Here is a 26,789-nt window from a genome sequence, read left to right on the forward strand (position 1 = left end):
TTTAGAATTCAGCTTTCCAATAGCTAAAAGCACTTCATGAACTGTAAATCTAGTAAACGGTAAACAGGCATCAAAAGTAATGTCACATGTCACGGGTAAAGGGGTGTTGACATTGGAAAAGCCTGAACTGAAATGATGCGAAAACAACTCACAAACAGATTTTCTGGACGTTTCGATGGCTGTCCCGTTGCGCAGCGTTATATTGTTGGAGTCCTTCGTGGTGGGCTTTTTCACAAAGCGCCAGAATTATTCGGGTCGCTTGTTCAGGTTATGCTCCATCTGCCTGCGGTAGGGATATTGATCGCTAGCGAGAAGCTTTTTTGTTAGTTCACGACAGATGCTAAATTTTTCATACCATAAGCCGATCCTCGTTTTTCTTTTTTTTTTTTTTTATATATATATATAAACTGTGTTAGTGTAATCTTAATCTCAAGTAATATCGCAAATCTTTGGAAAACCACTTAGGGTACTTCTCGGGACGGTTGGAGCACTGGGGAACAAACAAATTCATGGCATCATTGACTACTGCTATGAAACTATTCACCATGAAATCTACATCAGAGCATTGTAAGACATCAGTCCAATCATATTGTTCCAAATATTTGTATAAACTAAAGCAATCGCCAGCGCTATACGTGTACCATAGTGCAGGATGGCGCAGCGAAAGTGGATTGGCGCACAATGGCGCAGTTCGGTCGTACAAGAGCTGCAGTGGGTTCTACTTCATTTAGAAAAACTAAACTGTAACGGCCTTTACCCCAGAAAAAAGTAAGTGTTATAGTTACAAGTTACCAATATTAAAGAGTAACGCGTTACAGGTAGCTACCGAGAAAAGTAAATATACTCACACTCACTAAAGCCGTGCAGTGCAGCCAAAGCTGCAGGGGAGAGAGTGTATGCAACCTGTTCAAGCAACGTTCAAGAGGGGAAACAAGAGAGAAGGGCTGGTATTCCCCCTTTCTCTCTTCTTGAACAGGTCGGGGTACACCGTCTCCCCTGTAGCTTTGGCTGTACTGCACTCCGGCTTCAGGGCGCTGGCATCTTGCTAGGCTGGGGTGCACTTGGACGCGCCATAATCTGATTACGAAGCCTTCATAAGGCGTCGTAATCGGATTATGGCCGCGCCCAAGCGCACCCTACTGACTAGGGATGCCGCGAACCACCCTAGGGTCGAATGGACTACTTCCAAAACCGACGCGCCCCATCGCGGCGAAATACCACGCAGTGCACTCTGGGAACTAGTTGGCCAGTCAGTTTCGGTTTCGACTGGGCAGCTTCATCTCATGCTATCACGCCGCGACCGAACGCGCTGCTTGCGTTTTCGATTATCTGACTTTTCACGAACGTACAATACACTCCTTCTCGAGCGATACAAAACAAAGACCGGGGCACTTTCCTTGGTTCCCGAAACACCGGATATTGTGCGTGCGTATGCGAACGTAGTAAGACGTGGCTTAGTCACCTCACCCTACGAGTGCATGTTTGAGCTCAATTTCAATAATCCCGTCTAGTACCACTGAACTAGAACTGAAATTTGTTCATCTGGAGCCTTATACGTATTTTGTTTGCCAAACGTCCGTTTCTTGTTACTTCATTGGGCGAAAAGAAAGCCGCATCCTCACAGGGTATCAAAGTTGAGCCCAGCGTTTACGCATGAACTTTTAAGGAAACGCAATAAATTCGACCTCACTACAGCACAAAAGTTACTATGATGTCTTCCTCGTGTCATCATATATCTCCCACTCGAATTTTATGCTGGTAGAAGATTAACTTCTCGCAAACGCTGAGATCGGCTAGCTACGACGGAGGCCCTAACAAGCGTCCCCTACTCCTCGCTAAGCCTTTCTGGACGAGCTTTTGCTGACGCCCAAGATCTGCGCCTGAATGGTGTGTCTGAAATTATCTCGGCATACTCAGGCAGGAAGAAAACAAACACATAACAAATATTATGGCCATTAGCAACCAACCGTCAAACGCGCTTTGAATTCGTTCGAGCACTTGTGTGAAGAATGTCGCACCGTGCGCCGGACGGGCATGAACCCTTATGCGGTGCGCATGGGGGTTTATGCCCGTCCGGCGCACTTCCGGGGAACGGTGCGACATTCTTCACACAAGTGCTCGACTTTTGCTTTCTCAAAACGGTCTGTATGCGCGAATTTGCCTATATTATTGCAGGATAACTTTATGTTCATACGCGATGTTGAATATTAGTGGAATGCAAGAGGGATGGGACTTCACTTCGTGCAGTGCTGCGGGTCAATACAGATAAGAGATAAGAAGTGTGTCAAAATCGAGCTTTTCAATGGCGCCTCCGAGTTTTACCTCGCATACTCAGGCATATGAAGAAATACAGTAATTGCAAAAGGTAACATTTCGTCTATGGACGCACGAAACAAACAAACTTCCTGACCAGCAACACTAATGTAAAGGCGCGAGCTCGATGTATGCATACTTATTGGTTGCTACAGCTTGTTGATTCGTACACAAGCAAGATCCCCGAGCTTCGCGGCGTCGAGATTCCCAGCACTGGCTCGTCCACATACCTCGATTGGAACGCTAACAGGAAGGCTCAAGTACAAAAATACAACAAGCATGTGTTAAGACAAGCTATACGTCTCAGGCTTGTGCTAAAGCTTCGAGGTCTGGCCATTTAGGTTAGTTTAGAGACCACAAATGACGCTCTCGGAACCAGAAAACCATCTCTTGTCGACGTGTCGATCGAAACCGAAACCATGCCACCCTCCTCCCTGGCCAACTAGTTCCCAGAGTGCAACGCGCACCGTGTTGCATGCAGGGCTTTATGGAAGTTTCGACCCGAACTGAGGTTCGATTTCGAAATATTTCGATATTTTCGATCGTACCGAGGTTCGATTTCGAAAAGTTCGCAACTTTTAAACACCGTGGAGTTTCGATTCGAAAAGTTCGAAGCTTTCACGGTTTCTAAAAGTTCGGGTTCGATTATTTCGATTTTTTTTGCTTGAGGTTAGAGAAATTCGAAGATTTCGAACTTTCCTAACTTGAAATTCGAGAGATTCGAAAGTTTTGAATTTTTTAGAATCTAAAGGTCGAAAAATTCGAAGATTTCGATTTTATTTGAATCTGACGTTCGAAAAAATCGAAGACATCGAATTTCTTTGGATCTGAAATTCGAAAATTTCGGACGTTTCGAATTTTTGTAGACATAAAGTTCCATAAATTCGAATATTTCGAATTTCTTTCTACATAAAGTTTGAAAAGTTCGAAGGTTTCGATTTTCTTTTAAAGCTAAATTTAAAGAAAAAAAAAAAACTCGAAGGTTTCGATTTTCTTTCAAGTCCAAGTGCGCAAAGTTCGAAGTCCGGTTTTCATGTTCCCCCACAGTTTCAGTTTCGAATAACGTTTTCACGCCTCACTTGTTCTCACGAAATCTAGAAAAGTCCGGGTGTGATATTTAGTCTGCGCGAAGTTGACGAAGAGTGTCCCGGATGTGCTGGAATATTTGCCAATGCAGAGTGACGTGTGCCCATAGATAAGTAATTGTGGCCGCCAGGGCCGTAACCAGGGGGGGGGGGGGGGGGTTAGGGGGCTCTGACCCCCCCCGAAATTTTTTTCTGGGTACGGCCCTGGTCGGTGCACTTGCAGCCAGCCGATTTTAATCTCCACCTCTGCGCACGCGCAGTGGCACCGGTGGGCTATCGGGTACCAAACCGGGACCGGTTCTTCGGTTTGCTATAACTCTCCATTATATGCCACCGATACACATGATTCATAGGCGAAAATAAGACAAAATGGCCGCCGTTGTCCCCGAAACCCCCCCCCCCCCCCCCCGAAATTTTTTTCTGGGTACGGCCCTGGTGGCCGCCAGCACGGGGGGGGGGGGGGGGGGGGGGGGGGGGGGGCTTTAACATGCATCACGCAGTAGTGATCACACGAACGCACTGTTTAACGATGCTCATCCAGTTCGAAACGGCCAAGGGCAGGCAGTTGAGGGTCAGAAAAACCTTGAAGCTAGGGAGCCTTCATGTGCGCTTTGCGAAGCGCACATGAAGGCACTCTACTTGAAGCTATCTGGCAAACTGCCTAATCCGATCGAACGCCGTAGCATATAGTAAGTTTAGTTTGTACATGATGCAAAATCCTGAGACTGGGAATGAAATTTGAAACAAAAAGTGTAAGAAGACAGAAAAAAGGGGACAGGACAACGTTTCAAACTCAGCTCAGGACAACGTCTCAAACTCAACTCAGCTGAAAACTCAGCTCAGTACAATGTCTCAAACTCAACTGAGCTGAGTTTGAGAGGTTATCCTGTCCCCTTTTTTCTGTCTTCTTACACTTTTTCTTTCAAATTTCATTTCCAGTCTCAGGATTTTGCATCATGATCAACATGCACCAGCTCGCCTGCACCTTGACATTTTTTTTAGTTTGTAATTGACCTGGAAGTTAATTTTCCGGACGGAAGAAACGCCGAGTAAAAAGCACAGAAGCCGACACAACTCGAGGTCGAGGAGCGTTCTACCATGTGGCGTCGGAAGAGGAAAAACGAGGGGGGGGGGGGGGGGGGGGCTGTAGTCCCCCCCCCCCCCCCCCCGATACTTCAGACTGTTAAAGGAAACAATACGGGGAAAGAGGGCATGGTGGAGCTTTTTTTAATCTAAAATTGTTTATGCATATGTATGGCTACTGTCGCTCTTCACTGCATAAAAGATCGCGTAGATAGTCATTGTTAAAAATTCGTTGTCAGAAGGCACTACTCGTCACATGCTTAGTGGTTCGGAAGTTCAAAGCTATGTCTTTTCAACCTAAATAACTGTACCATTGGTAAAAAAAAAAAAAAGACAACAATGAATGCGGTGAAAAGACGGTGAGAGTGCAGGCGAGCTGGTGGTAGCTAATCATGTCGTATTACACCTGAAACTGCGGTGGAAGAAATCGGAAGAACTTTCAGTAGAAGGAACAGACACAGAGAACGTCTCAAACTGAGTTGAGTTTGAGACGTTCTCTGTGTCTGTTCCTTCTACTGAAAGTTCTTCCGATTTCTTCCACCGCAGTCTCAGGTGTAATACGACATGAATAAATGCGGGGATGAAAAGCTGGAGAAAAAAAAAAACTATCAACAACCCGCCGGAAGTGTTGCATTCTTGCATATTCAGAGGCCCAGAACTCTGAAACAAGTTTCTCCTGCCAAAAACGTGTACATGCAGGCTGAAAGAAATACGTACTAGAAACGTAAAATGAGAAAGAAAAATTGCTTTGTTTTTCATGACGTAATGAACTTTAATAATATTAGAAATCTTCCCCATGAGTTAATTTATTCCTCAGCGTGAAAAGAAAACAATAAATACATTATTTTGTATTCTGCAGATGGCAATGATATGTACTGTCTGTGGTGTTAATTTAAATGCGGTGCCTCAAACAATTTAGACGAAAAAAAATTACCAAGTTTAGGGCATAATTGCCCGTAGATACATGTTTGGACATTTCTTCGAAACTCATCTTGAACAACAATAATCATATCTTATGACGACAATTACCTAGGCTATACATAGATCTTTCTTAAAAAGTTTAACATCTCTACCACAAATAATGTCGGCTATAGCGCGCTTCAAATATGGCACAAACGACTGTTGTCAAAAGCCCATCGTCCTTCCTCGCTCCTTCGGGAATTAATTTCTTTAACACTAAGCATGCCAGAACATTGAAATAAACGGCATTGTCTTTCGCAAGGAATGCGGCACCGCATGTAAAAAAAAAAAAAAAAAGACGAATGTACCTTACTGCTTGAATCGAAATGATTCCACCCGCCGGACTTTCGAAGTTCGACGAACTTCGAACTTTTACCCTAGAAGCTCGAAGTCCGTCGAACTTTTTACTTCTCAGGATTCGAAAGTTCGAAAGTTTTCGAATTCTTTAGATAAATAAGTTCGAAAGTTCGAAAATTATCGATTTTCTTAGCGTAGGAAGTTCGAAAGGTCGAAAAGCTTCGAACTTTTTAGTGCAAAAAAATTCGAAAGTTAAAAAATCATCGCAATTTTTAGTGTATCAAGCTCGGACGTTCGACAAGCATCGAATTTTGCTTACTACGCGTTACTAATACTACGCGTTATTGCTTAATACGCGGGGGGGGGGGGGGGGGGGGGGGGTGCAACGATTTCCGGACTTCGGTCAAAAATTTGTGGAAGTTGCCCTCTGACACTTCTAAAGTAAAGAAGAGAAAACCGATTTCGCCTGCGTGTCCTAAAAGCTGTGCAAAAAAAAAAAAAAAACGCATCTTTTTGTGGTGAATGATGTTGATTGGGGCGAAGCTCTGGTGGTGCTTGTCTGCGTAGACGCTGAGCCGCAGCATGCCGAGCTTTTCGTTCGTTTTTATCCATGTCACGCTGCGGTCAAATGCTCAAATGCGTTCATAACCACGTTCCCTACCACACATTCTCTTTCTGACATGGATGAAAACGAACGAAAGGCTCGACATGCTGCGGCTCACCGTCTACTCAGACAAGCACCACCAGAGCTTCGCCCCAATCAACATCATTCACCACGTAAAGATGCGTTTTTTTTTTTTGTTTTTTTGTTTTTTTTTTTTGCCCTACACGAGCACGGTAGCACGTGCTCACGTGCTCGTGAGCACGAGCACTTGACGCCGGACATCGGACGGACATGCGGACTAAAGTCACTGGATCCTTGGAAAGTAGCGCCATTGCCTTCCCTACCTGCTAGCCGGACACAAACAGATACTAACATACAGACGACCCAAACCTCGCAAGGCGATTGGCTAATCGGCCTAATTAGAAAATTTATTTGCAACACTGTGGACAGGATTTTGTAAGAGACGCGCAGAGGTTAAGAACACTGTGTACACATATATGCGCGAACCAGTGTCTGTACAGTTGGCGGGTCTTTGCCGCGGAGCCTCACGCACAAGTTCGAAGGCGCACACCCCGAGGTGTCCCCGTCCGCGCGATCACTCACGCGGCCGAAGCGTCATCCCAGAGCCGCACACCCGCGCCCGCGCCCCCAACGGCACCGCTCTGAACTCAGGGACCTAGAGGTTGTCCAGGTACCTGAAGCGGAGTTCAATCCGCGAGTCGCGAACGCTCAGGTACCGGCAGGACCAGCGCCTGAGGAACTCTTGTTCTCCGAGGAAAAACAGTTGCTCCTCGAGGTGTCCCACGAGCTCCCGCCGGAGCCGCCACAGGAGGGGCCAAAGAGCACGCGATCGACGCGCCTGTCTCACCGCGCAGCACCGGTTCCTCCACAGCACGTACTCGGCCGCGGCTAGGAGGAGACGGACGAAGACGCCCGGAGGGCATCTCCCGCGCAGCAGGTAAAGTCCTACGCCCAAACCGCGGAAGCTGGTGCGGATGACGCGCCAGAACGTCCGCGCCACAACACACTCCTTCACCGCGTGCACATTCGTTTCGCGATTCCCACAGTTAGGGCACTGGTCCGTGCGCGACACGCCCCAGCGGAGCAAGCGGTCTCCGCTGGGGAGGACGCCCCAACCGTGCTGCCATTCGAAGTCCCGTAGATGCCCCGGGAGATACGAAGAAGTGAGGCGGGACCAGGAGAAAGAGTCTCCGAGCTCCACCTGCGTTGCCGAAATCTGCGGCTCCAGGAGGACCTCTGTGAGACGAGCCGTCGGTGTCTCCACTACGTCCAGCTGGGGTGCCCGCTCTTTGAGACGTTTGAAGAGCTGTATTGCCCTTCGGTAGTCAGACGGCGGGGTTTCGGCACAGGGGCCGGGTGAGCTCGGCGACTCGACTCCCAGTTCTCGGCGGGAATGCCCCACGAAGTAGAGCGCGAGGGATCGGGCTGGGCCGTGCTCATCGCGCAATATCTTCAGCATGGTCTTGAGTTGGAGTACTGCGGGTGCGATGTCGACACAGGGAAAGCCCCACCCTCCACGCTCGCGCGGGAGGCAGACAACCGGCCGAGTGACCAGCTCCGTCTTCTCCGACCAGAAGAAGCTGTAGAGCGCGCTTTTCACCGGTCGGATGAAACGTGAGGTCGGGAGCGCCGTTTGCGCCAGATACCAGAGGCGTCCACAGAAGACAGAGTAGGCTAGGTACCTGCGCTCGGCCAGGGGAAGGGCGTAGGTGCGAGCAGAGTCCACTTTCTCCCCGATGTCGCGCGCCAGGCGCGTCCACATGTCCGCCGAGATTCCTGACGGGCGGTAGGTGACACCAAGGATCGTGACCGAAGTTTTTGCCGGGATCGGTGAAGAGGGGTCAGGCGGTCGGTTAACCCACAGCACCGCGCTCTTCTGCTCATTCAACCTCGCTCCGGAGAGAAACCCGTAGGTCTCGAAGATCCGGAGAGCCGCTCCGAGGTCGTCGGTGTCCCGCAGGTACAGTGTAATGTCGTCGGCGTATGCCGACACTTTCACCTCGCCGTTTCCGGGCAGGGAGAGTCCGCGGACCTGGGGGGTCCTTTCGACGTTGGCTAGGAAGGGCTCCAGGGTAAGGACGAAGAGCAGCGGCGAGAGCGGGCAGCCCTGGCGGACCCCCCGGGTGACGGGGAAGCTGGCCGTCACACCGCCGTTTAGACAGAGGTCGCTCTTCATGTCACTGTAGAGCGTCTCGAAGAGTCGAACCCCTTCAGGGGGAATACCGAAAGCGGTGAGCACGGCCAGGAGGAACGGGTGCTCCACCCGGTCGAAAGCCTTCGCTTGGTCGAGGGAGGCGATCAGGCCTCTGGCTTGGCGAGCATTCGTGTACTGCACCACGTCCTTCGTCAGGGATGTCAGGGTCTGAATGCTGCGGCCGACGATCGAGCACGTCTGGTGGGGTGTCACCACGTCCGGGAGTATGCCGTGGAGGCGCTGCGTGATGATCGACGCTAGCAGCTTGTAGCTTGCGTTGAGTAGCGTGATGGGACGCCACGCGCCCGGGTCGTTGGGGTCTCCTCCCTCCTTAGGCAGAAGAATGATTCTGCCTCGGCGGAACGACTCTGGAAGGCGGTGCTCCGTGAAAAATTCCCGGAGCACGGCACAGATATAGTTGCCCAGCACGTCCCAGAAGGTACGGTAGAATTCGGCGGGAAACCCATCTGGGCCCGGCGCGGACCCAGTTTTCATTCTTGACAGGGCAAGGAGCACCTCTTCGGGGTTGGGGGGCTCGTGCAGGTGTGCGGCTAGGTCTTCGGGAACTTGCGGGAGATCGCGTAGGAAGGGGTGCGCCACGAGGGTCGCACGGTCCACCGCCGATTCGGTGGTTGCCAGGGCCCGGAAGTGGGCGCTGAAACCGGAGACCGACGGTTGGCCTGGTGTTGCTGGCGCGCCTGGGGTTGTCGGCACTGAAGGGACGCGTCGCTCCCGCACTTCGGTGCGGTGGGCGTAGCGCAGCACCTCGGGGTGAGCCGAGGGCCCGACCCGTCCGTGGTAGGCTGTGGCTGCGTTGGTACAAAGTCGTAGCTGTCGCTGGTAACGGTCGAGGAGCTGCTGCAGGTAGCCCCGCATTAGCGGAGTCCCCGCGCCGCCCCGTCGCACGATCCGAATTCGCAGAGAGGTGTCTCGGAGCTGCTCGGCGTGCCGCCGACGCAGTGCACGACCCTCCGCCACGCACGCCACCCGCCAGCTGTCTTGAAGCCGGTCAAAGGTCAAGGGGTCTGGTGCCGCTCCATGGAGGGACCGGCGCAAGGCTTCTCTCAGGCAGTCGCGGCTTGTTTTGTCTCGCAGCAGTCGGGTGTCGAGACGCCAGGTGCGTTGAGAACTGGCTTTGCTGCTGAAGCGGAGCTCGAGTACCGGACGGTGGTCGGAGATGTACGTAATGGAGGGAGGGAAGTTCATTGCGCAGCAGGCGGTGACAGAGGGGCTCAGAAACTCGGAGATGTAACACCTGTCCAGGCGACTGCTCGAGTTTCCTCGTTGCCAGGTATGCTCGAAAGCGGTGCCATGGAGCAGAGTCCAGCAGTCCACTAGGTCGAAGTGTCGCATCAGGCGTATCAGCTCGCCGGCATTCCACGTGGTGCGTCCGTAGCCTGGGCCCCTGACATCGCGCCGGGAATCGACGACGCAATTGAAGTCGCCGAGGAGCAGGCAGTGGCGAGCGTCGAGCAGATGGACGTCCAGGCTCTTGAAAAAAGCCGGGGATTGCGAACGCTGGGCTGAATGAAGCGTACACGCCCACAGCACGAAAGCGCGTGCCGTCCACGAAGAAATCAAAAGCGATGTACCGCCCGTCGGGGTCAAAGCAGCACGCGCTGAGACGGAGGAGCGAGCGGTTAAAGGAGCAATGCAACAATTTTTGTACTATGCACAAATACCGCTTAAAACGGATCCCTAACCTTAATGACCTATGAAACACGCGTTCGTTTTTCCCCCCACGCAATAGAAGTCCCAGAAAAAAATTTAAGAAAAACAAGCAGCGTTCACCCCCTCAACTCGCAGCCAGAACAAGCGGCCACGCGATATGGAGCCGATTATATGCCGCCAGTGTTGATCATAGCCACGCGCTGGGGTTGGCAAAGCGCAGGACACGCGCTGAGTTCCCGACACTGTTATGGCTCGGCTGTTGTCGTCGTTGCAGCGATTGGACACGAGTCACAACCCGAATGCTTCTCGAGCTAGCAATTGTCACGAGCCCAAGTCGAGTGCCCACGCAATGCTCGGGTCCAATCTATGAACCGCATTCAAATATCGTCACTTGGGTGTACTGCGATCCCCGAGTTACGTAATCAAATTTTGCAAAGGAGAGATTGAATGAAAATAATCGCTTTTGTCCTTGAAATTACACCGCAACAAAGGAGTTTCTTGGCCAGTGGCGTTGCGTGTGAGTATCCTTGAGTCCCAGGTGTGCCAGTAAGCTCGTGTAGAGAGAAAAACATTCCAATTGAATATCGTTGCACAGCTCCTTTAAAGATAATGACCCCCACCCCCGAGCTCCGTGTAGTGGCGTATGAAACGAAACAATCCACCCCATACCGCTGCTTGAAGAGGTCCACGTCGCGCTGCCTGTGGAAGTTCGTTTCTTGCAGGAACAGGAGGTCGCAACGGGCGGTTCGGGCGAACTGGATGACCTCGATCTGTTTTGTCACGCTGCGGAAGCCCTGAACGTTCAGGGTGATGACTCGCAGGTGCGCGAAAAGGGAATGGAGGGGGGGGGGGGGGGGGGGGGGGGGGGGGGGGAGTCGATGTGTTCACTGCTAGTCCGTGGATGTATCGGATGTGATGCACGAGCTGTCAGACAGCGCGACGAGGTCCTTCCGCAACCGCTTGGGAGCCGCTGCCGATGCTGGAGTGGATCCTAAGGACCCTGATTCGCCGCTGCTGGAAAGATCTCGCTTCCCGTCTTCGGCACCGCCATGCGGGCTGCGACTGCGGCTGCAGGTTTTTCGGAGTTCCTCGGAGGTGCCGCGGCGACGATCTCGGCCACGCAGCAGAGAGCTGTCTTTGTCGTGGGCAACCTCGTCGATGACGAGGCGGTCGTCCGACGATGAGGCAGAGTCCTCCGTAATGTCGCTCCAGCTGGGAAGCGGGCTGGGGCAGAGTTCCGGCGTTCGCGGGCGTTCCTCCTTCACCAGTACTTCCTCTGAGGCGGGACTGGTAGGAGTGGGCGCGTGCACAGATGCGGTGTGGACCGCATTCGAAAGCGCGGCCTCGGCGGCGTCCTGTGACGCGTTCGAATTCGCGTCGGTGGCGCTTGCCGGCTTCGACTGTTGCGATGTCGGGGCGAGCTCGGATGGGGTCGTCACTGGAGGCTCGGCGGGGGCAGGCGTGTCACCGGACCCTTCGGTGGCGGCCGTCGCCGCAGGAGGGGGAGTAGGGGTGGTAGGAGGCCTGCCCTGGGACTTCGGAGTCTGGGACGCCGGAGTCAAGGCCGGGAAGTCGTCCTGGCCGCAGCCGGCTACGGCTGAGTAGCTGCGACGCTGGGTGCAGTCCACCGTGGCGTGGGCCGCTCCGCAGCGACCGCAGCCGGCCGCGCAGCCGACGGTGTCGTGGCCGAAGGCGGCGCAGCGGGCACAGTAGGGCACGTTACAGGCCGCCTTGAGGAGGCCCTCCTGCTGGCAGCGTCGGCAGACTCTCTTGAGACCGCGGTAGTCGAAGGTGGCCCGATGACCGGAGACGCGGAGGAAGTTCGGCACCGGGGTAGACTCCTTCATCTCCATTCGGATGTAGCGGGTACCCGTCCGGAGGTTGGGGTGGTCCTGGTAGACGCCGAAGCGAATATCCAGAACCTTCCCGTAAAGCGACAGGGCGGCGGCGAGGGCTTCGTTTCTCACATAAATCGGTAGGTAGAGGCACGTAATGGACGTTACTTGCGGGCCTACCGGGACGATGGGGACGCTTGTTCCGCCGATGGTCAGAGCCCCGGCGTTAACGATTCGGCTCATGGCCGTTGACGATGTAACAGACATCTGAAAGTTGCTGCCTCCCAGATGCTGCACGGAGAACAATTCGGCAGTGCCGACAATGGCCGCCGCCGCGTCGAAGATAGAATCCACCGACGCGCCGGGCGGGCAGGAAACATCGAACGTACATGCCTTCGTAGGCTGGGCCGGCGATGCGGGTGTCATGGCGCCGCTGACAACGTAGACGAAACGGCCTACGTTGCCATGGAAATCGCCATCTTGGTCCATTTAAATCTTCGAAGCTTCCAGGGGGTCGTTCTAAACCAGTCGCGCCAAGATCACCATGGAGCATCATCGTACTGGTAGCGTTCCTCTTCAATATAAGAGTCTTTGGCACTTCGTATGCGATCAACTTATTAATCAGGCCCATCTCCATGGATCTCTTACAATTATATTGTTCTTCTTGCGCATTTCAAGACAGTAAACTTATTTTTCAGTGCCTCCAAGCACCGACACAGCATCTGGTGGTGGTACGAACGTGTACGCCTGTTTCGCCGGTGTGTGGTTAGCAAAATCTCGGTATACAAAAAACGACTCAATAAAGCTACCCGACACCAGCGAATCTAGATAGGCTCACCAAGAACGGAGGGGTCAAGGAGAAATTGCTCATTTCATGGACCAAGATGGCGACCACACGCGGAGCTTGGCGTTACTTTCCCAGGATCCAGTGACTTTAATGCGGACATGGCTAGCCCCTAAGAAACTTCGCCCCTAAAAAAAAACAAAACAACAACAACAACAACAAAAAACGCTTTATAGTGGCATTTTTGGCACCCCTCAACTCACTCCCAGTCTTCAGGATCACATCTGGTCGCACTCCTAGTGACGTAATTCGGGGTGCCGTATAGGTTCCCGTGTGCTCTCTTGGAGGACGCTTCCTCTCCCTCTGCTTACGCTGCAGTTTAGAGCCGAGCGAGATCACGTAAGTTTCTCGGCGTAGTCCCTTCGGCTGCCCACTCGCGGCTGCAGGTGGGGAAAAACTCGACTTTTGCTTTGCGATTATGCAGCGGAATCGCGACATTAGGGAGTTTTAGTAGATACTGTTTCACCCTCCAAGGCCATCGGCGCGCAGGCGCAGTGGCGGTTTCTTCGTAGGGGAGGGTTAGCGAAGAGGGAAACACGGTCCAGTAAAACTCCCGATTTTATTAATTCGGAGATGTTTCCTCTATCCTCCGGGACACGATAAACAACGCAAAAATGACGAGATGCAAATTCGTTTAATCTGAAAATCGTTGGCCCCCCTTTAACTACCGGGTGTATCAAGTAGGCGGCCAGGCTCTTTAAATCGACCGCACAATTCGGTTTCTAACGCGCTACGATTTTCTGCAGCGTTGCCCACAGGTGGTGCATATTTTTCTATAAAATTTGCAAAAAACAAATTTAGCTAAAAAAAGGTAAAAAAAAAAAGGCTTCATTTTTATGGAAACGCAGCGAAGTCTATTGATTGAAGGCCGGTGGCTTCGGTGGGTTTCGATAGGAGTTAATCCTTTTTCTTTATTTACTTTTTCCTCAGGTAAATTCGCTCTTTGCAAATTTTATAGAAAAAAAAATGCACTACTTGCGGGCAACGCTGCACAAAATCGTAGCGCGATAGGTTGCGTTCGATTTAAAGGGGTTATGACACGAAAATTAAACAGAGAGATTATACTTGAAATGGAATGCTCATAGGCTACTTAGTATACACACAAAGGTACGTGTTTTTTAGAGCTCTGGTAATTGCAATATTCAATTTACCAATGTATCATTTTCATCTTGCGACTAGGCAACACTGCCCAAGTTAGTCACACCATGGTGTCCATAAACCACGTGACCATGAACGCTCTCTCATTCTAGGCGCCCCCGTGATCGCCCAAGCTCTCCTCGCCGCGGTACGATCAAAACCGCTGACGCAACTCGGTTACCCGAAAGCTATTCTCGCTCTCGCCCCCGGCCCGTTGACCTTCCACCCTGCATGCGCCTGCGAGATATTCCCGGACGACGGTGACCATGGCGAGTTCGTCCGTAACTCGTCGTCGCTGGTGCTGGTCGCCAACGGGTCGCAGTAAAAATGAACAGCTTCCAACATCTATTAATAGCAATCAGTCTAATCGCTGCTGTGATCAGTGTCGAACACTTTGACAAGGCGAGCGATGCCGTAGACGTAATCGTCATGGACCGCATGCTCGAAACGTGCAACTTAAATGAGGAAGCTGAGGCTCGAGACGCCAAGAGAGCCAAGTCTGTGAGTGCGTGCAAGCAGATACCGTGCTGGAGGCTGGCTACGTAGCCAGTCTCCAGCTCCACCCGGATCCTCCCCTCCGAGGGACCCGCAATTAAAACGATTTATCCACGAAACTATCGCGCCATTTTCAGGACAAATTTAGCAGGATTATAGGAACACACAATGGGTCCTAGCAGGATAGTTATCTCCTATTTTATTTTTGGCGTGTCATAACCCCTTTAAAGAGCCTGGCTGCTATTTGAGACACCCGATAGTTACCGCCTAAAAGACTTCGGTCAACCATCCTAACCATGGTTAATTTGAAAAATATATATAAAAAAAAATGAACTTCCATATATTTTCAAAACTTCGCATGGAAGTCCGAAGACCACACGCAGCCACCGCGTCCGGTCGAAACCGGAAGTACTCAAGTTTTTGCGCTCGTTACGTCGAGAGAGCCTTCATGTACAAAAACGTCATTTTTATTTTTATATATGATCTCCCGTTATTAATTAAACCTTTCATGAGCGTATGTACGAAACTGCACCCCGAATTTCGCCAGTGTCAATGGCTGACAGCCGTAGCTGCTGCGTGACATCACAAAACGCAAAAGTTTGTCGGATAGTCGGGATAACAAGCGCTGGGCGACGGATGTCTTATATTTTGTTTCCAAATATATAGTCTCCTAGGCTGTACCCCACTGAAATGCGGTTCTTTTAACGCAGTTCCCAAGCGTGTGCAAAAAAAGTCACGCCTTTTAGCAGGATATTACTCAGACACATCGTAGCAGACGACAATGGTTCGTCTGCTACGATGTGTCGCGGAACCGAAAGGAAAAAAAGTAGATTTTCTGATAGAAATTGCGTCCCGCGGGCAACGGAATCAAACGCGAGCTTGAATTGTGAGCGTCTGCTATTTCACGAAGGAAGCAATTGACAACCCGTACTTTTTTTGCAGGTACAGACGCTGAACTATACAGTGTGTCAAGACAAGCTCAGAACAAACGCACCAGCGGCTTCCAGATAATAATAATAATATTTATTTGCATACAAAAATCTGATCCTGAGTGGCGTGCACGGCTGTGCAGAAAGGTTAAAACCCGTACGCGAGTGCGCCTGCCAGCCCGGTTTATTAACATCCGTGTGTGGGTGAAAAAGTGAACATTTGTCGACAAAACTCTCTCAGCAGAAACCTCTGACTGGCAAATAAGCAACAGAGAAAGCAAAACAAAGTGACTTTACCCGAGGCTTGGTCAACATCATCATGTTAAATACCCCACGCCGCGCCGCCGATGACCGTCACGCCGCCGCCGGTCGAAAAGCTTTTGCTTGTGTGGGTGCTTCGGCTTCGGATTGACCTTGATAGCCAAAAATCTGAAGAATCCAAGCCGATCCACTTATAAAGTGTCTGCTGGATGTGCTTGGTGTTTTGTAGTGTGCACATGTTGGGCCAGCTCAAATCTACAATAACCTTATGAGTGTAAGTTTAACCTTGGAGTGTATTCTACCGTAGATATTGAAGGTTGATACACCTAGAACGCAGTGAGGAACGTTCGTAGTGTCTCAAGCGTCAGCAATCTCCTCTTCATAGAGCTTGACCACATCTTTATTTCAGTTCAGTAACCGCGTGTGAACTGCACCAGGTTATTGTGGCTTGTACACGCTCGGGCGATCAGTGAAGATTTGCGTTTAAATATGCGAACCAATTATTGTCTTGACCACAGCTGGGGTGGTTTTGTGTCGCCTACAGCGCTTTCAACATTCACCGAAGTCGTGCTTGGATTCTTTTCAGAGCACGGTCCGCCGCTTTCTGTATTCGGTGTTTTTTGGACAACGATCGCCCCAGCTTCCCTTTTGGTCTAGCATTATGTCGGAAGGCGGTACTATCAGTGGGGCCAAACATGCGCTAGACGGCAGCGAAGACAAGGGAGCGAAACGCCTCAAGTCTGAAACAGAGGTAATGTACCAATTCGTCTGTTTTTGTACGCGTGTGAGCGTGCTACGCACATTTTTTTGGCATCCCAGATGTCAGCCTACCGAAACAAATTGGTTCGCTCTGTGACATATATCTGAGTGACAAACCCTTTCCCAAAGATGCTTTCCCTAGTTCGATAACCTTTAAGTTCGTATCTCGATAAAAATGTTCAGAACCCGAAGCAAAGTAGAGAATTTCCCAACTTCTCCAAGTTTTTTTTGTTTGTTTTGTGCGTAAAGTGGTTGTGACACGATTTTCGGTCTGTCCATGTGGAGAGCAGATTCCAAATCTCGAGGCCTTATCACAAATAAACTCAAGGACAAACAGAAGAAGGATTCAGTGCTTATAAAAAGCACACAAAGAATAAACACAAAGGACAAGAACAGACGAGTAAAACCTCTACCAGCCCTCGCCTAACGTTTTAATACAGTGCTGTGTCTGTGTCTGTCTTCTCCCTGTCATTGTGTTTATTTGCACTGTTTTTTTATTGTATTATGTACCGACATGCCCAACTACAAACATTGCTGTTTGTTTCTGTTGTGTCTATGAGCAGTTCTTCACCACTGAGAGAGGATGACGACTAAAGAGAAAAAAAAGGATGGACAAAGCGCGAGAACAGAAGCAGTATGACTTTTGCTGAGCCTAGCAGGGGCTCCAGTATTAAATACAACTGTCTCTGTGAGCACTTTTCCAGAGCTTGCCAAAGAATTCCACGGTCTTTTCACGAAAGGCCTAGGCCACGCCAAAGGAGTCAATTCAGAATGTGAAGGCTGAAGCTCCCATCAGTCCGGTGCAACAAAAGTTGCGTAGGCTACCTTTTACAGTGTGCGAGAAGGTTTCCGTAGAGTTAGCAAAGCTGGAACGTTGTGGTGTGATTGAGCGCACCTATGCATTAGAGTGGGTATCCCCTATCATGGTTGCTCTGAAGAAGACTGGAGACATTCAGCTATGTATAGACATGGAAGCCAAACACCTCAGTTGCTCTGGATTCTCATCCTCTTCTGTGCCTGGATGAGTTCTTTCACCACCATTTTGGTGCCCACATCTTCAGCAAGCTTGACCTCTTGTCAGCATACCACCAGTTGGACCTGGCGGAAGAAACCAGGGACCTTATGAGTTTTGTGATTGACAAAGGTCTCTTCAGATTCACTTGTGTATGCTTCAGGCTGGCTTCTGCCACCCCTGCGTTTCAAAAGACGCTGGACTGCATTCTTCGAGACACTCGAGATACCATTGTTTACCTAGATGATGTGCTTATCTTTGGGTACACAAGCAAAGAGCATGACACCCGCCTGAGGCAAGTTCTTGCTCGCCTTCAAGACGCAGGTGTGAAATTAAACCAAGACAAATGCATCTTCTCGGTGAAACAACTCTAATTCCTTTGACATGACCTGACATCCCATGGAATAAGGCCCTGCCAAAATAATGCAGAAGTTATTGTGCAAGTGTATACTCCCACTGATGCAACGTCACTGCGATCGCTGCTTGGCCTGCATACTTAATACCTGAAGTTCAGTCCCAGCTTTGCAACCATTGTAGAGCCCCTTCATGTGCTCCTATGGAAGGACGTCTTTTTCCAATGGCAAAAGGCACAAGAGGAGGCATTTACCTCCATCAAAGACCTGATTCAGAATTGTGTCCTGCTTACAATTTTCGACGTGACATTTCCTACCGTCGTCATAACTGACATATTGTCACGAATAACAGACAATGAGGCAGGAGAAAATGGGAAGAACTAAAGATTTAATGGGTATGAACTTGTGCCACAAACGAAAAAGAACAACACACGTCGAGCAAGCAGCAGCTAGTGTTGATGATGGCAGCAGCAGCCAGCGACGGTGTGTCGGCGTTAACAGCTGGTTATCGCGAGAGAGAATCGGTGAATGAATCAGCATTACGGCACTCCGCTCTTTATGTATTATGCTCGTCTTCTCGAATATTCAACCTAGAATGTTCGGGCAAGAGCTAGGGTGAGACTGACTTGGCAAAGTCATTCTGGCCTCCTTAGCTTCTATGTTCGGGGTAAGAGTGTATGCGAATCTTCTAGATGAACAGAGAAGTGTATCTTCTCGATCATGCACGTGGCATTACTCCCACCTTTGAAAGTGCATCACCCAATTGCAGCACAAAACAAAATAATGGTAAGCCAAAAAAGGTTCTTTGGAAAACGAAAAGTCCTCAGTGCTACCGAGTGTAGAACGGCTTGAGTCAAACGACGTGAACCACCTCAGGTCGTGGTCGGTGTCGTGATGATGTTTGCATTCCATCGGGCACCACTTCGTAGTTGAGCTCCCCGAGGCGACGAAGTAACTTGTACGGTCCGAAGTACTGTTTCAACAGTTTTTCGGTTGTCAACACCCCGTCTTCGGGCTGGAAGTGAACGTCCCGACGACGAAGGTTGTAGCGGCCAGTGTTGACACGCTGCTGGTCTTGAATCTGGAGTCGGGCAAGCTGGCGGACTTCTTTGGCCCATTGAGCAACCACCTGAGCATCATCGCTCCAATCATCAGCTGGCTCTTGCGGCAGCATCGCGTCCAGCATAGTCGTTACTTTCCAACCATGTAGCAGCTAAAAAGGTTTAAGCTTAACAATGAAGACGAAGAAAGGCACACAACACAGGACGAGCGCTTACTCGCAACTAATGTTTAATATTGAAAACAGAAACCAGGAAAACATAAAAGGCACACTCAACCACGTATGCGCCACCCAAACTGTCTCGTCACAAAGGGCTTCATCTATCAGCGCATCGCGAGCTTCCCATTCATAGTAAAAAAAAAAGCATTTCTTTTTCCGATAGTGCCACCGATGGGTTGCTGACACATTGCGCTCCATAATTAACAGTATGGAATGCCTCGATCACTTTTCTCGTCACCTTATCTCAGTGCTTTCCTAAGATAGTGCTCTCATAGAAGAAGGATTGCAGTTGTGACACCCTCAGTGCACCGATAGATGGCCGCCGACCATAGCTCTCAGGGAATAGTCATGCTCCCTGAGCCTGTCTTTTAAAGGGTAACTCCGCTTCATTTTTGATATTGAAAAAAACCATGCAGCCCTCTTCAGTATCATCTAGGAAGACCACATGTCAAATATTACAATCTAATTCCATCTATATATTTAATAAACTGGCCAGCAAACTTTCAAATGATCCAAGTCGCCGAAATCTGCTAGCTCTATCATGCGACGTGAGGCGCAATCAACAGCACAGTCAACACCACAAAGTTAGAGCAGCCAACATTGAGTCACTGCATCAGAGTAATGTTTACTTTATTCTCATGTTTTGTTTGTTTTTACTTCTCAGAGCGAAATTGAACGATGACGTTTTGAGTTTCTCCTGCCAGTGTTGGCTTAACGGTGTCCACGTGATCATGAACATGGATGCGTTAGTTTGTGCTGCCCTGTGCGCTTCTCGGAGCTGAAAGCTGGGAGCAGTTTGTTTTGTCTTGCCACTGTTATAGTTTGAGGACGACATTTTGCTTGAACTGCCAGTTGACCAGCCCGGGGGTTGTCTTTCACAAGTTTCCACACGACAGTGTGATTCTGAATGTATGGACGGACATATTGTGCAGGTGGAACTCGGGGAAGCAGTTGTCGCCAAATAGCAGGACAATGATCTGTTTTGATTGCTTATGCTTGTGACACTAATTTGCTATTACCAGCCAAATAGAAAAACACGCATGAAAATATCAGTTGCACTGTGAAACCAAATGAATGTGCACTGGAGCATGCTTATCACGGCATTCATAATTTACACTGACTATTTTGCTATTGACAACAAATGTGTATTCCGCAATACAGCTTCATAAAGCTACACAATTCAGGCTACTAAAGTACACGACACATGCACGGTCAAACGACCATCGCGTCGGTCGCACTACGCGCCGGGCGTTTCCCAAGGGACGAGTATATATGTTTCGTGCCTGTAGAAAACAAGGTGCGAAGATTGCTATTTTCGGGGAAATCAATATGAACTCTGAGCTTTATCTACCAGACCTACGAAGGGCATCTGGAATACCCCAGCGGAGGCCTGATGATTAATTTGGACCATTTGGGGATCTTGTGAAGTGTAACTGAGATCTCAGTTACACGGTGCTTTCATGGCAATAAGCCTGCATCAAATTGCAGGCACCTCCGTCGAGGTTCCAACCCTCCGAACTGGAGATGCCCCTGAAAAGAAAAACAATGCTTTTTTTAAACATTCAAATTAATTTTACACACAAAAAAAAAAAAATATTTGGGGCAATATTGACGGCGCAATAAGCAATTTAGTCAGTAGTCGCCTCCTTTCCACTTGTTTTCTTTCTCGGTATTTCTGGCACGTGGAGGAAAGGTGGATCGGCTTCGCCTTCACATTGAGGTGGAAAGAGTGAATGACCATTCCGTGAGGTCATAGACTTGGCACGCAGAATTACAAATAATTCTCTCGCCGTTAATATTGTTCTGAAAAACTCTTTTTTTTTTTTTTTTTTTGCGTAAAATTAATTTTTTTACGCTTGTGTCCTAACCAAACTGTTTAAAAAAGAAAAACATTTTTTTTCTTTTAGGGGCTTTTTAAGGACATTTTGTGGCATTTTGAAAAAAAATAGGAGTGCGGTACACAGCTTTGATTGGCACTGAAAACCCGCAAGCGCATGGGCGTGTTTAGCCGACTTCATTGCCAAAAAAGATCTCCCTGTGTTACGAGCTTACAATGTATCAATAATTACTTTCTTCACGCTGTGTCCACATAATATGGGTGGTCCCTTCCTGCCGAATGCTTTGCTGTCGCCAAACTTTCGGTGACATATTATTGTGGTGTGTAGGAGGTACAGTAATTTGGCACATCACCTCACACAGCAGAGCTTTGTGGGCTCTGCGATGGTTCTTGTAACTAAGCTCTATTGCATCAACGTTATCGTGAGGACAAGCGAATGCACTACGCTGTTGACTCTGCTTCAGTTCATTTGTTTCTTCGGAAATTGGCTGTGACACGCTCGTGCATGTGCATGTGTTGCTTGGTATTCCTCAGCTTCGACAAACGCTTCCTAAATATGCGTTTGAGAAGGCTCTTTTGGAAATAAGCGCAAGCTGGTGGCCGCAGTGGTGCACAGATTGTTGGATATTGTAGCAAAATGCATCGGGGAAAAATGTGGAGCAGATGACACTTGCGCTTTTTTCTACGTTCACCCGCCGTCGCGTAGAGGATCACGTGGTTCGATGTGACGTGGACATGACACTGACAACACGAGACCAGTGTTGCCTGTCGCAAAAAAAGTTTCGGTTTCGATACTGCTGATGTTTAAACTAAGATTACACCAATCATTTCCCATTTTGTGCATCCGAAGACGTAAGGCTGTTTAGCAGTGCTTTAAGAAATGAAATCGCATGTAAGCCTAAAATTTTGTGAATTGAGCACAGTTTCCCTTTAAAGGACACATGCAAAGGAAAAAAAAACATTTTTTTAAAACAACCTAGATGAAAAAAGAATGTCATAAAACAAGTTTAAAACAAAGAAAACAAATTTTTAAAACTATATTTATGGCGCAAAACCAATTTCTAGTTGGGAGCCGCCGCTGGTCACATGATACAATACAATACAATAAACTTTATTTTTCCAGAAGTACTGATAGACCTGTGCACCACTGCACTGCGCCGCCGCACACTGAGCGTGGTGCGCCGCCATTTCAGTGCATTTCTCCACGCCGCTGCCGCCGGAAGAGAACACTCTAGCACGCCGCCGCCGTCAATTTCTGACCGGTGCATCTATCACGTGGTGCTTGTGCTCTTTCAGGAGCTTCCTTCGGGCTCTAAAAGTTGCTTATTAATCTTCGTTTTTTGTTGCTTTTCAAACGAAGATGAATAAGTAACTTTTAGAGACCATAGGAAGCTTCTGAAAGAGTGCAGGCACCATGTGATAAATAGTGGCCAGTCACATGATAAATGGCAGCCAACTACAAATTTGTTTCGCGCCGTAAATATAGCTCTAAACATTTTTTTTTCATTGTAAATTTGTTTTATGACTTCCTTTTCCCTTCCAGGCTGTTTAAAAAAAATGTTTTTTTTTCCTTTGCATGTGTCCTGTAAGCATCTACCGGTTTGTCCAGTGTAGACCTTGCCAAAAGAGAGGGGTACCCTGTATACAACACCCGAAATACAAGACACAAACGGCCTGGCATGCTTTTTGCTACAGCTGTTTTTCTGGTAGTCCCTCTGCCTTTGAGTTGACTCTCAAACAAATTTGGCTCAGTCTCTGGGGGGTGGAAAACACAACCGGGATGCCATACCGGCCCCTACCTTTTTCAATTTATGAGATACCTTGGGCAGGTAGGGAATGACAACAGTCCTCCTCCTGTCAACACTTCCTTTAGGTAAGGAAATTCCCTTAACCCTCTTTACAAGTGTACTGGCAACGTCACCCAACAGGGCCGGTGGGAACCCGGCATCTTTCAGCCTACTACACTGTGCCCGAAAGCTATCACCGACAGTGTGGAAGCACGACTTTTTTAGGCCCACATCCAGACACGAGACTACTATGCCTCGTCAGGGAAACTAAGGTGTTGAATACTTCCTAATACTAATCCATGACAGGGGTTTTGGCTGTGCAAGTTGTTGCGCAGAACACACAAATGTGTCACTTTGGATGAACTGGACAGAATGCCAAAAGTTTGCGCTTTTTTATCATTGTAAACATAAATTCATGGAGAATGCTCACACAAAGATGCACAGCAAAAGCTTTCTGATTTTTGAGTTTGTTTATAATTGAAGGGTACTTTCAGGAAATAAAGGTTCTCTCAGTAGCGAACAGTACCAACCCACTGTTAGGACTTGTGGTGTCTGAGGGTACTCTCAAGGTCCACTTGACCTGTTTGTCTTTTGAAAAGTTGGTGGCGAAAATCAAGCTGAATTAGGCCGCAAGTGTGCCATTTCAAAACTGCTCAGATTGGAAGAGAAGTACTAGAAAACCGAAGCTCCTCCGTTGCTTGACGTGCTTCGTTTGAGGCACCTTTAAGCAGTCCTTGTCCCACACTGATGGAGAAAATCTTTTTTCCTTGCATGAAGACGTCCAACAGTGAATCCCAGCTTGGAAAAGCAAAGGCAAAGAAGATGGCTCTTTGCATGTCTTACAACGGGAAGGATTATCTTGGAATGCAGAGGTATGCTCGCATGCCCTTACATACTTCGAATGGACCATTGTCTTTGCCCAGAGATTGCAGTGTTTTGGCTTGAGTTGCAATTAAAAAATCTGCGAGGCCACCATTAAATTTACAGAGCACAACACTGTTATACTCGCGGTCAGCTTTCTGTGGCAATGCAGTCAATGCTAGGGAAGAGGGTGCACCAACCGCCGTACACGCGCTTTCCTCCTCTCCTGATTGCCACAGAAAGCTGACCGCGAGGATAGTGTAAACAAGCGATTGTCCCCCCTTCCCCCTTTTTTTTCTCTCTCTCTTCAAATTGAAAGACTGGTTTTAGAGCACTTCATGGGCCTACTTTTTGAGACTCGGCCCGTGGCCACTGACTTTGGGGTGGTTATCATTTGAGCCCGTCCTCGGTTCGTCCTTCTCACTTGGTCCTTCTCAAAACAGCCATTCTCAAAAACATCTTCTCGCTTTGACCTGTCGCATTTAGCCCTTTCCTATTTCTTCCTTCGTGTTTCAACCCCCTTCATTTGAGCCCGTTCTCGTTTCACCCTTCTCACTTGGCCCTTCTCAAAACAACCATTCTCAAAAATATCTCGCTTTAACCCAGCACATTTGGCTCTTTCTACTCCTAATTTGGGCTTTTTCGGGTAATATATATTCATATATTCACTAATATTTTCTTTTGTGTGTGTGCCACGCTACCGGCTTACTCTCTCTGCCAATGATTTTAGCCGTGCGTCGTGGTCGTCAAGAAAAGCTACTGCCTGACAAAACAACAGACCAACTACTTATCGCAGACAGATCACATTCCGAAATGTCATCTTCTTTGAGGTGGCTCGACTTGTGACAATGCAACCATTTCTATAATTTACATACATATGCTATTTCTGTTTAAACAGTTTCCAAGTTAAGTGTTCATCGTTTTCTTTCTTTTCTTTGTGTTCGTTTCGAGAAAGGGAAGCAGGCCTCATTGTACAAACATATTACGTTATCTTGTAGTATTTGTATTTTTGGGGTGTGAGAAGTGTGTGCGTGTGTGTGGGGGGGAGGGGGAGTGACGAGAGATGTTTGTCGGTAAAAGATGGTATCCCTTTCTTCGAATGCAGAAAAATGGATTCGACCAAGCTTAGGGGTGGGGTTAGCTATACTATGACTTTATATCTGATGGTATGTTGGGTGCCCAAGCAAGGTAAGACTCGCATACGAATCCGCGAAGGCATAATGACGGCAGAAGCCTACCAAGCTAGTCCCATTCGGTCGTTGCGCGAACGGGCAATATAAGAATTGGCACAGTTGCAAAAAATACGATTTGAATCTTATGAGAATGTTCCACCGAGGCGAACTAAGTGAGAATAGGACTAAATGCTCAAGGTTCAAATGCGAATGGTGCGTTTTCAGATAACGGGCAAAATGAGAATGAGCCCAGTTGAAAAAAACCTGATTCGGATTTTACGAGAAGGTTCAAACGAGAAGGACCAAATGAGAATGGGACGAAATGCGCAAGGTTCAAACGCGAATGGGACGTTTTGAGATACTGACTTAGGGACCCGACGTGGGCCCAACCCGGCTGGAGAGGCCTCGGCTGTTGGAGATGAAGTACGTCTTGGCCGATGAAAGGCCAAGACTTTGTGTGCTTGATCTCCTAAATCCGAAGCAGCCCTGGGAGAGTGTCTGTGCACTCATTCTCCTTGGGAAAAACTGCTGCTGCTTTGTGTCTGGCCCTGGTCCGGCCCAGGTTCGAAAACAATGTGCGCTACCTGGCTCTGCCCGCAGGCTGGGCTGAGCCCAGGTTTTAGGGCCCGGGCCCATGCCGAGCTCTAACTGCCATTTTAACTATTAGTATGGTAACAAGTGCTTATTTGGAGCACCAGCCTAAGTGGCTAAATTTAGCACTCATTAATATCCTGCCCTAGTAAAATGTGATAAAGGGTTGATGGCATGTTTGTGCTAATTGTGTTCTGCAGTGTACAATCACTTCAAAATGTCAGTTGTACCAATGCTTTCCAGAATATTTGCATGCTTTTTTTCGTCACATGAACCAATCGTAGGTCTGTGAAAGCTCCCGTTTTGCCTCAGAGTAATACTAGCATTGGTAATGTGATCTGGAAGGGTTTGCAAAGTTGCCTAATCCGAAAGTAGAAGCAACTGTAAAAATGTAATGGGAAGACTGCATACTTTATTGGCACAAGGCATTATTTTTCTCCATGTCTCCTACTGGACTGCAGTGCCATCCTCTCGTTGTTAATTTTGATAAAGGTTTTGTTAATTTGCAACATTATGGTCTGAAGCTTGCACATGTTTCTATTAAGGACGGTCGTCAGCATTGTAGACAAAGTTCCAGCTCTCTACAAGGTGGGGGAACTCTGAAGCGTGCTAGTGGTGACTCCGGTGCAACAATTACAACCTTGTGTTTTGGACACCAGATGCTGTGAATTTCTGATGGGGTATCATAGAAACTGAAGTTCCTGATTTTTTTTTTATTTTAAGGCTTTGGCACGAAGCTGTGATGGCACCAGGTAGCTAAATCATGAAGCTGGAAAAGTTTATTGCAGTAGAACCTCGCTGCTGCATTCTCGGTCAATATATTTTCCCAGCGGTTACATTCGTCGACGCCTGTCCCGTTGAACACCGACGGTGATATGAGTACTAATTCCCTGTTGCACCTGCCTTCCCGGCTCTTACGTCCAAAAACTGGCATCTGGCATAGCCAGTGCGATGCAATAAGGTGCCCGGGCAGCTACTGTCCTCCTTGTTGTGCTCTGCTCTGCGTCGTTCTCACCCTCTTTACCTCTCTGTGCAGCACTTCTTGAAATAGGCTTTTGAAGCAGGTCGTCCCTCTTTTCATCTCTCTTTCTAGCACACACACTTCTGCCGTGCTTGGTGGCTTGGTTCCTCTGGTTCCATTAGCTTCATTTTGCATGGAATTATTATAGTCGTGCACCGTGTGTGGTGTGCACACATTCACTGCATCGGTGTGCTCTTCGTGCTTCACCGCTTTGCACCGACATGCGAGGAGCAGCGGCTGACACGGGGGAGCGGCCGGGTTAGCTCGATGGGCTCAGAACGTTTGCTCAGTCTTATGGGTCGACAATATTCATTGGTTACAGTTATAGACAGACAGCTAACTGTAGATGACAGTCGTGAAAAAAAGAAACATTGACCTAAATCTGAAT

The 26,789-nt window shown here is 48.8% G+C and overlaps 1 protein-coding gene across 2 annotated transcripts in view; it reads left to right on the forward strand.

The window, feature by feature from the left end:
* Positions 1–15,908: 15,908 nt before the first annotated feature.
* The window catches only part of LOC8053683 (tRNA pseudouridine synthase A), a 30,244-nt gene continuing 19,363 nt past the window's right edge, over positions 15,909–26,789 (forward strand). For both annotated transcript variants that reach the window (XM_029978945.4, XM_029978943.4), the window contains exons 1-3: positions 15,909–16,003; positions 16,316–16,480; positions 23,534–23,628. In XM_029978945.4, coding sequence (XP_029834805.2) covers positions 15,998–16,003; positions 16,316–16,480; positions 23,534–23,628 — 266 coding nt within the window. In that variant the 5' untranslated portion in view covers positions 15,909–15,997. The remainder of the gene's footprint in view (positions 16,004–16,315; positions 16,481–23,533; positions 23,629–26,789) is intronic.

This window comes from Ixodes scapularis, unplaced genomic scaffold, assembly GCF_016920785.2.
Source record: "Ixodes scapularis isolate PalLabHiFi unplaced genomic scaffold, ASM1692078v2 PGA_scaffold9__187_contigs__length_104089568, whole genome shotgun sequence".
Taxonomy (NCBI): domain Eukaryota; kingdom Metazoa; phylum Arthropoda; class Arachnida; order Ixodida; family Ixodidae; genus Ixodes; species Ixodes scapularis.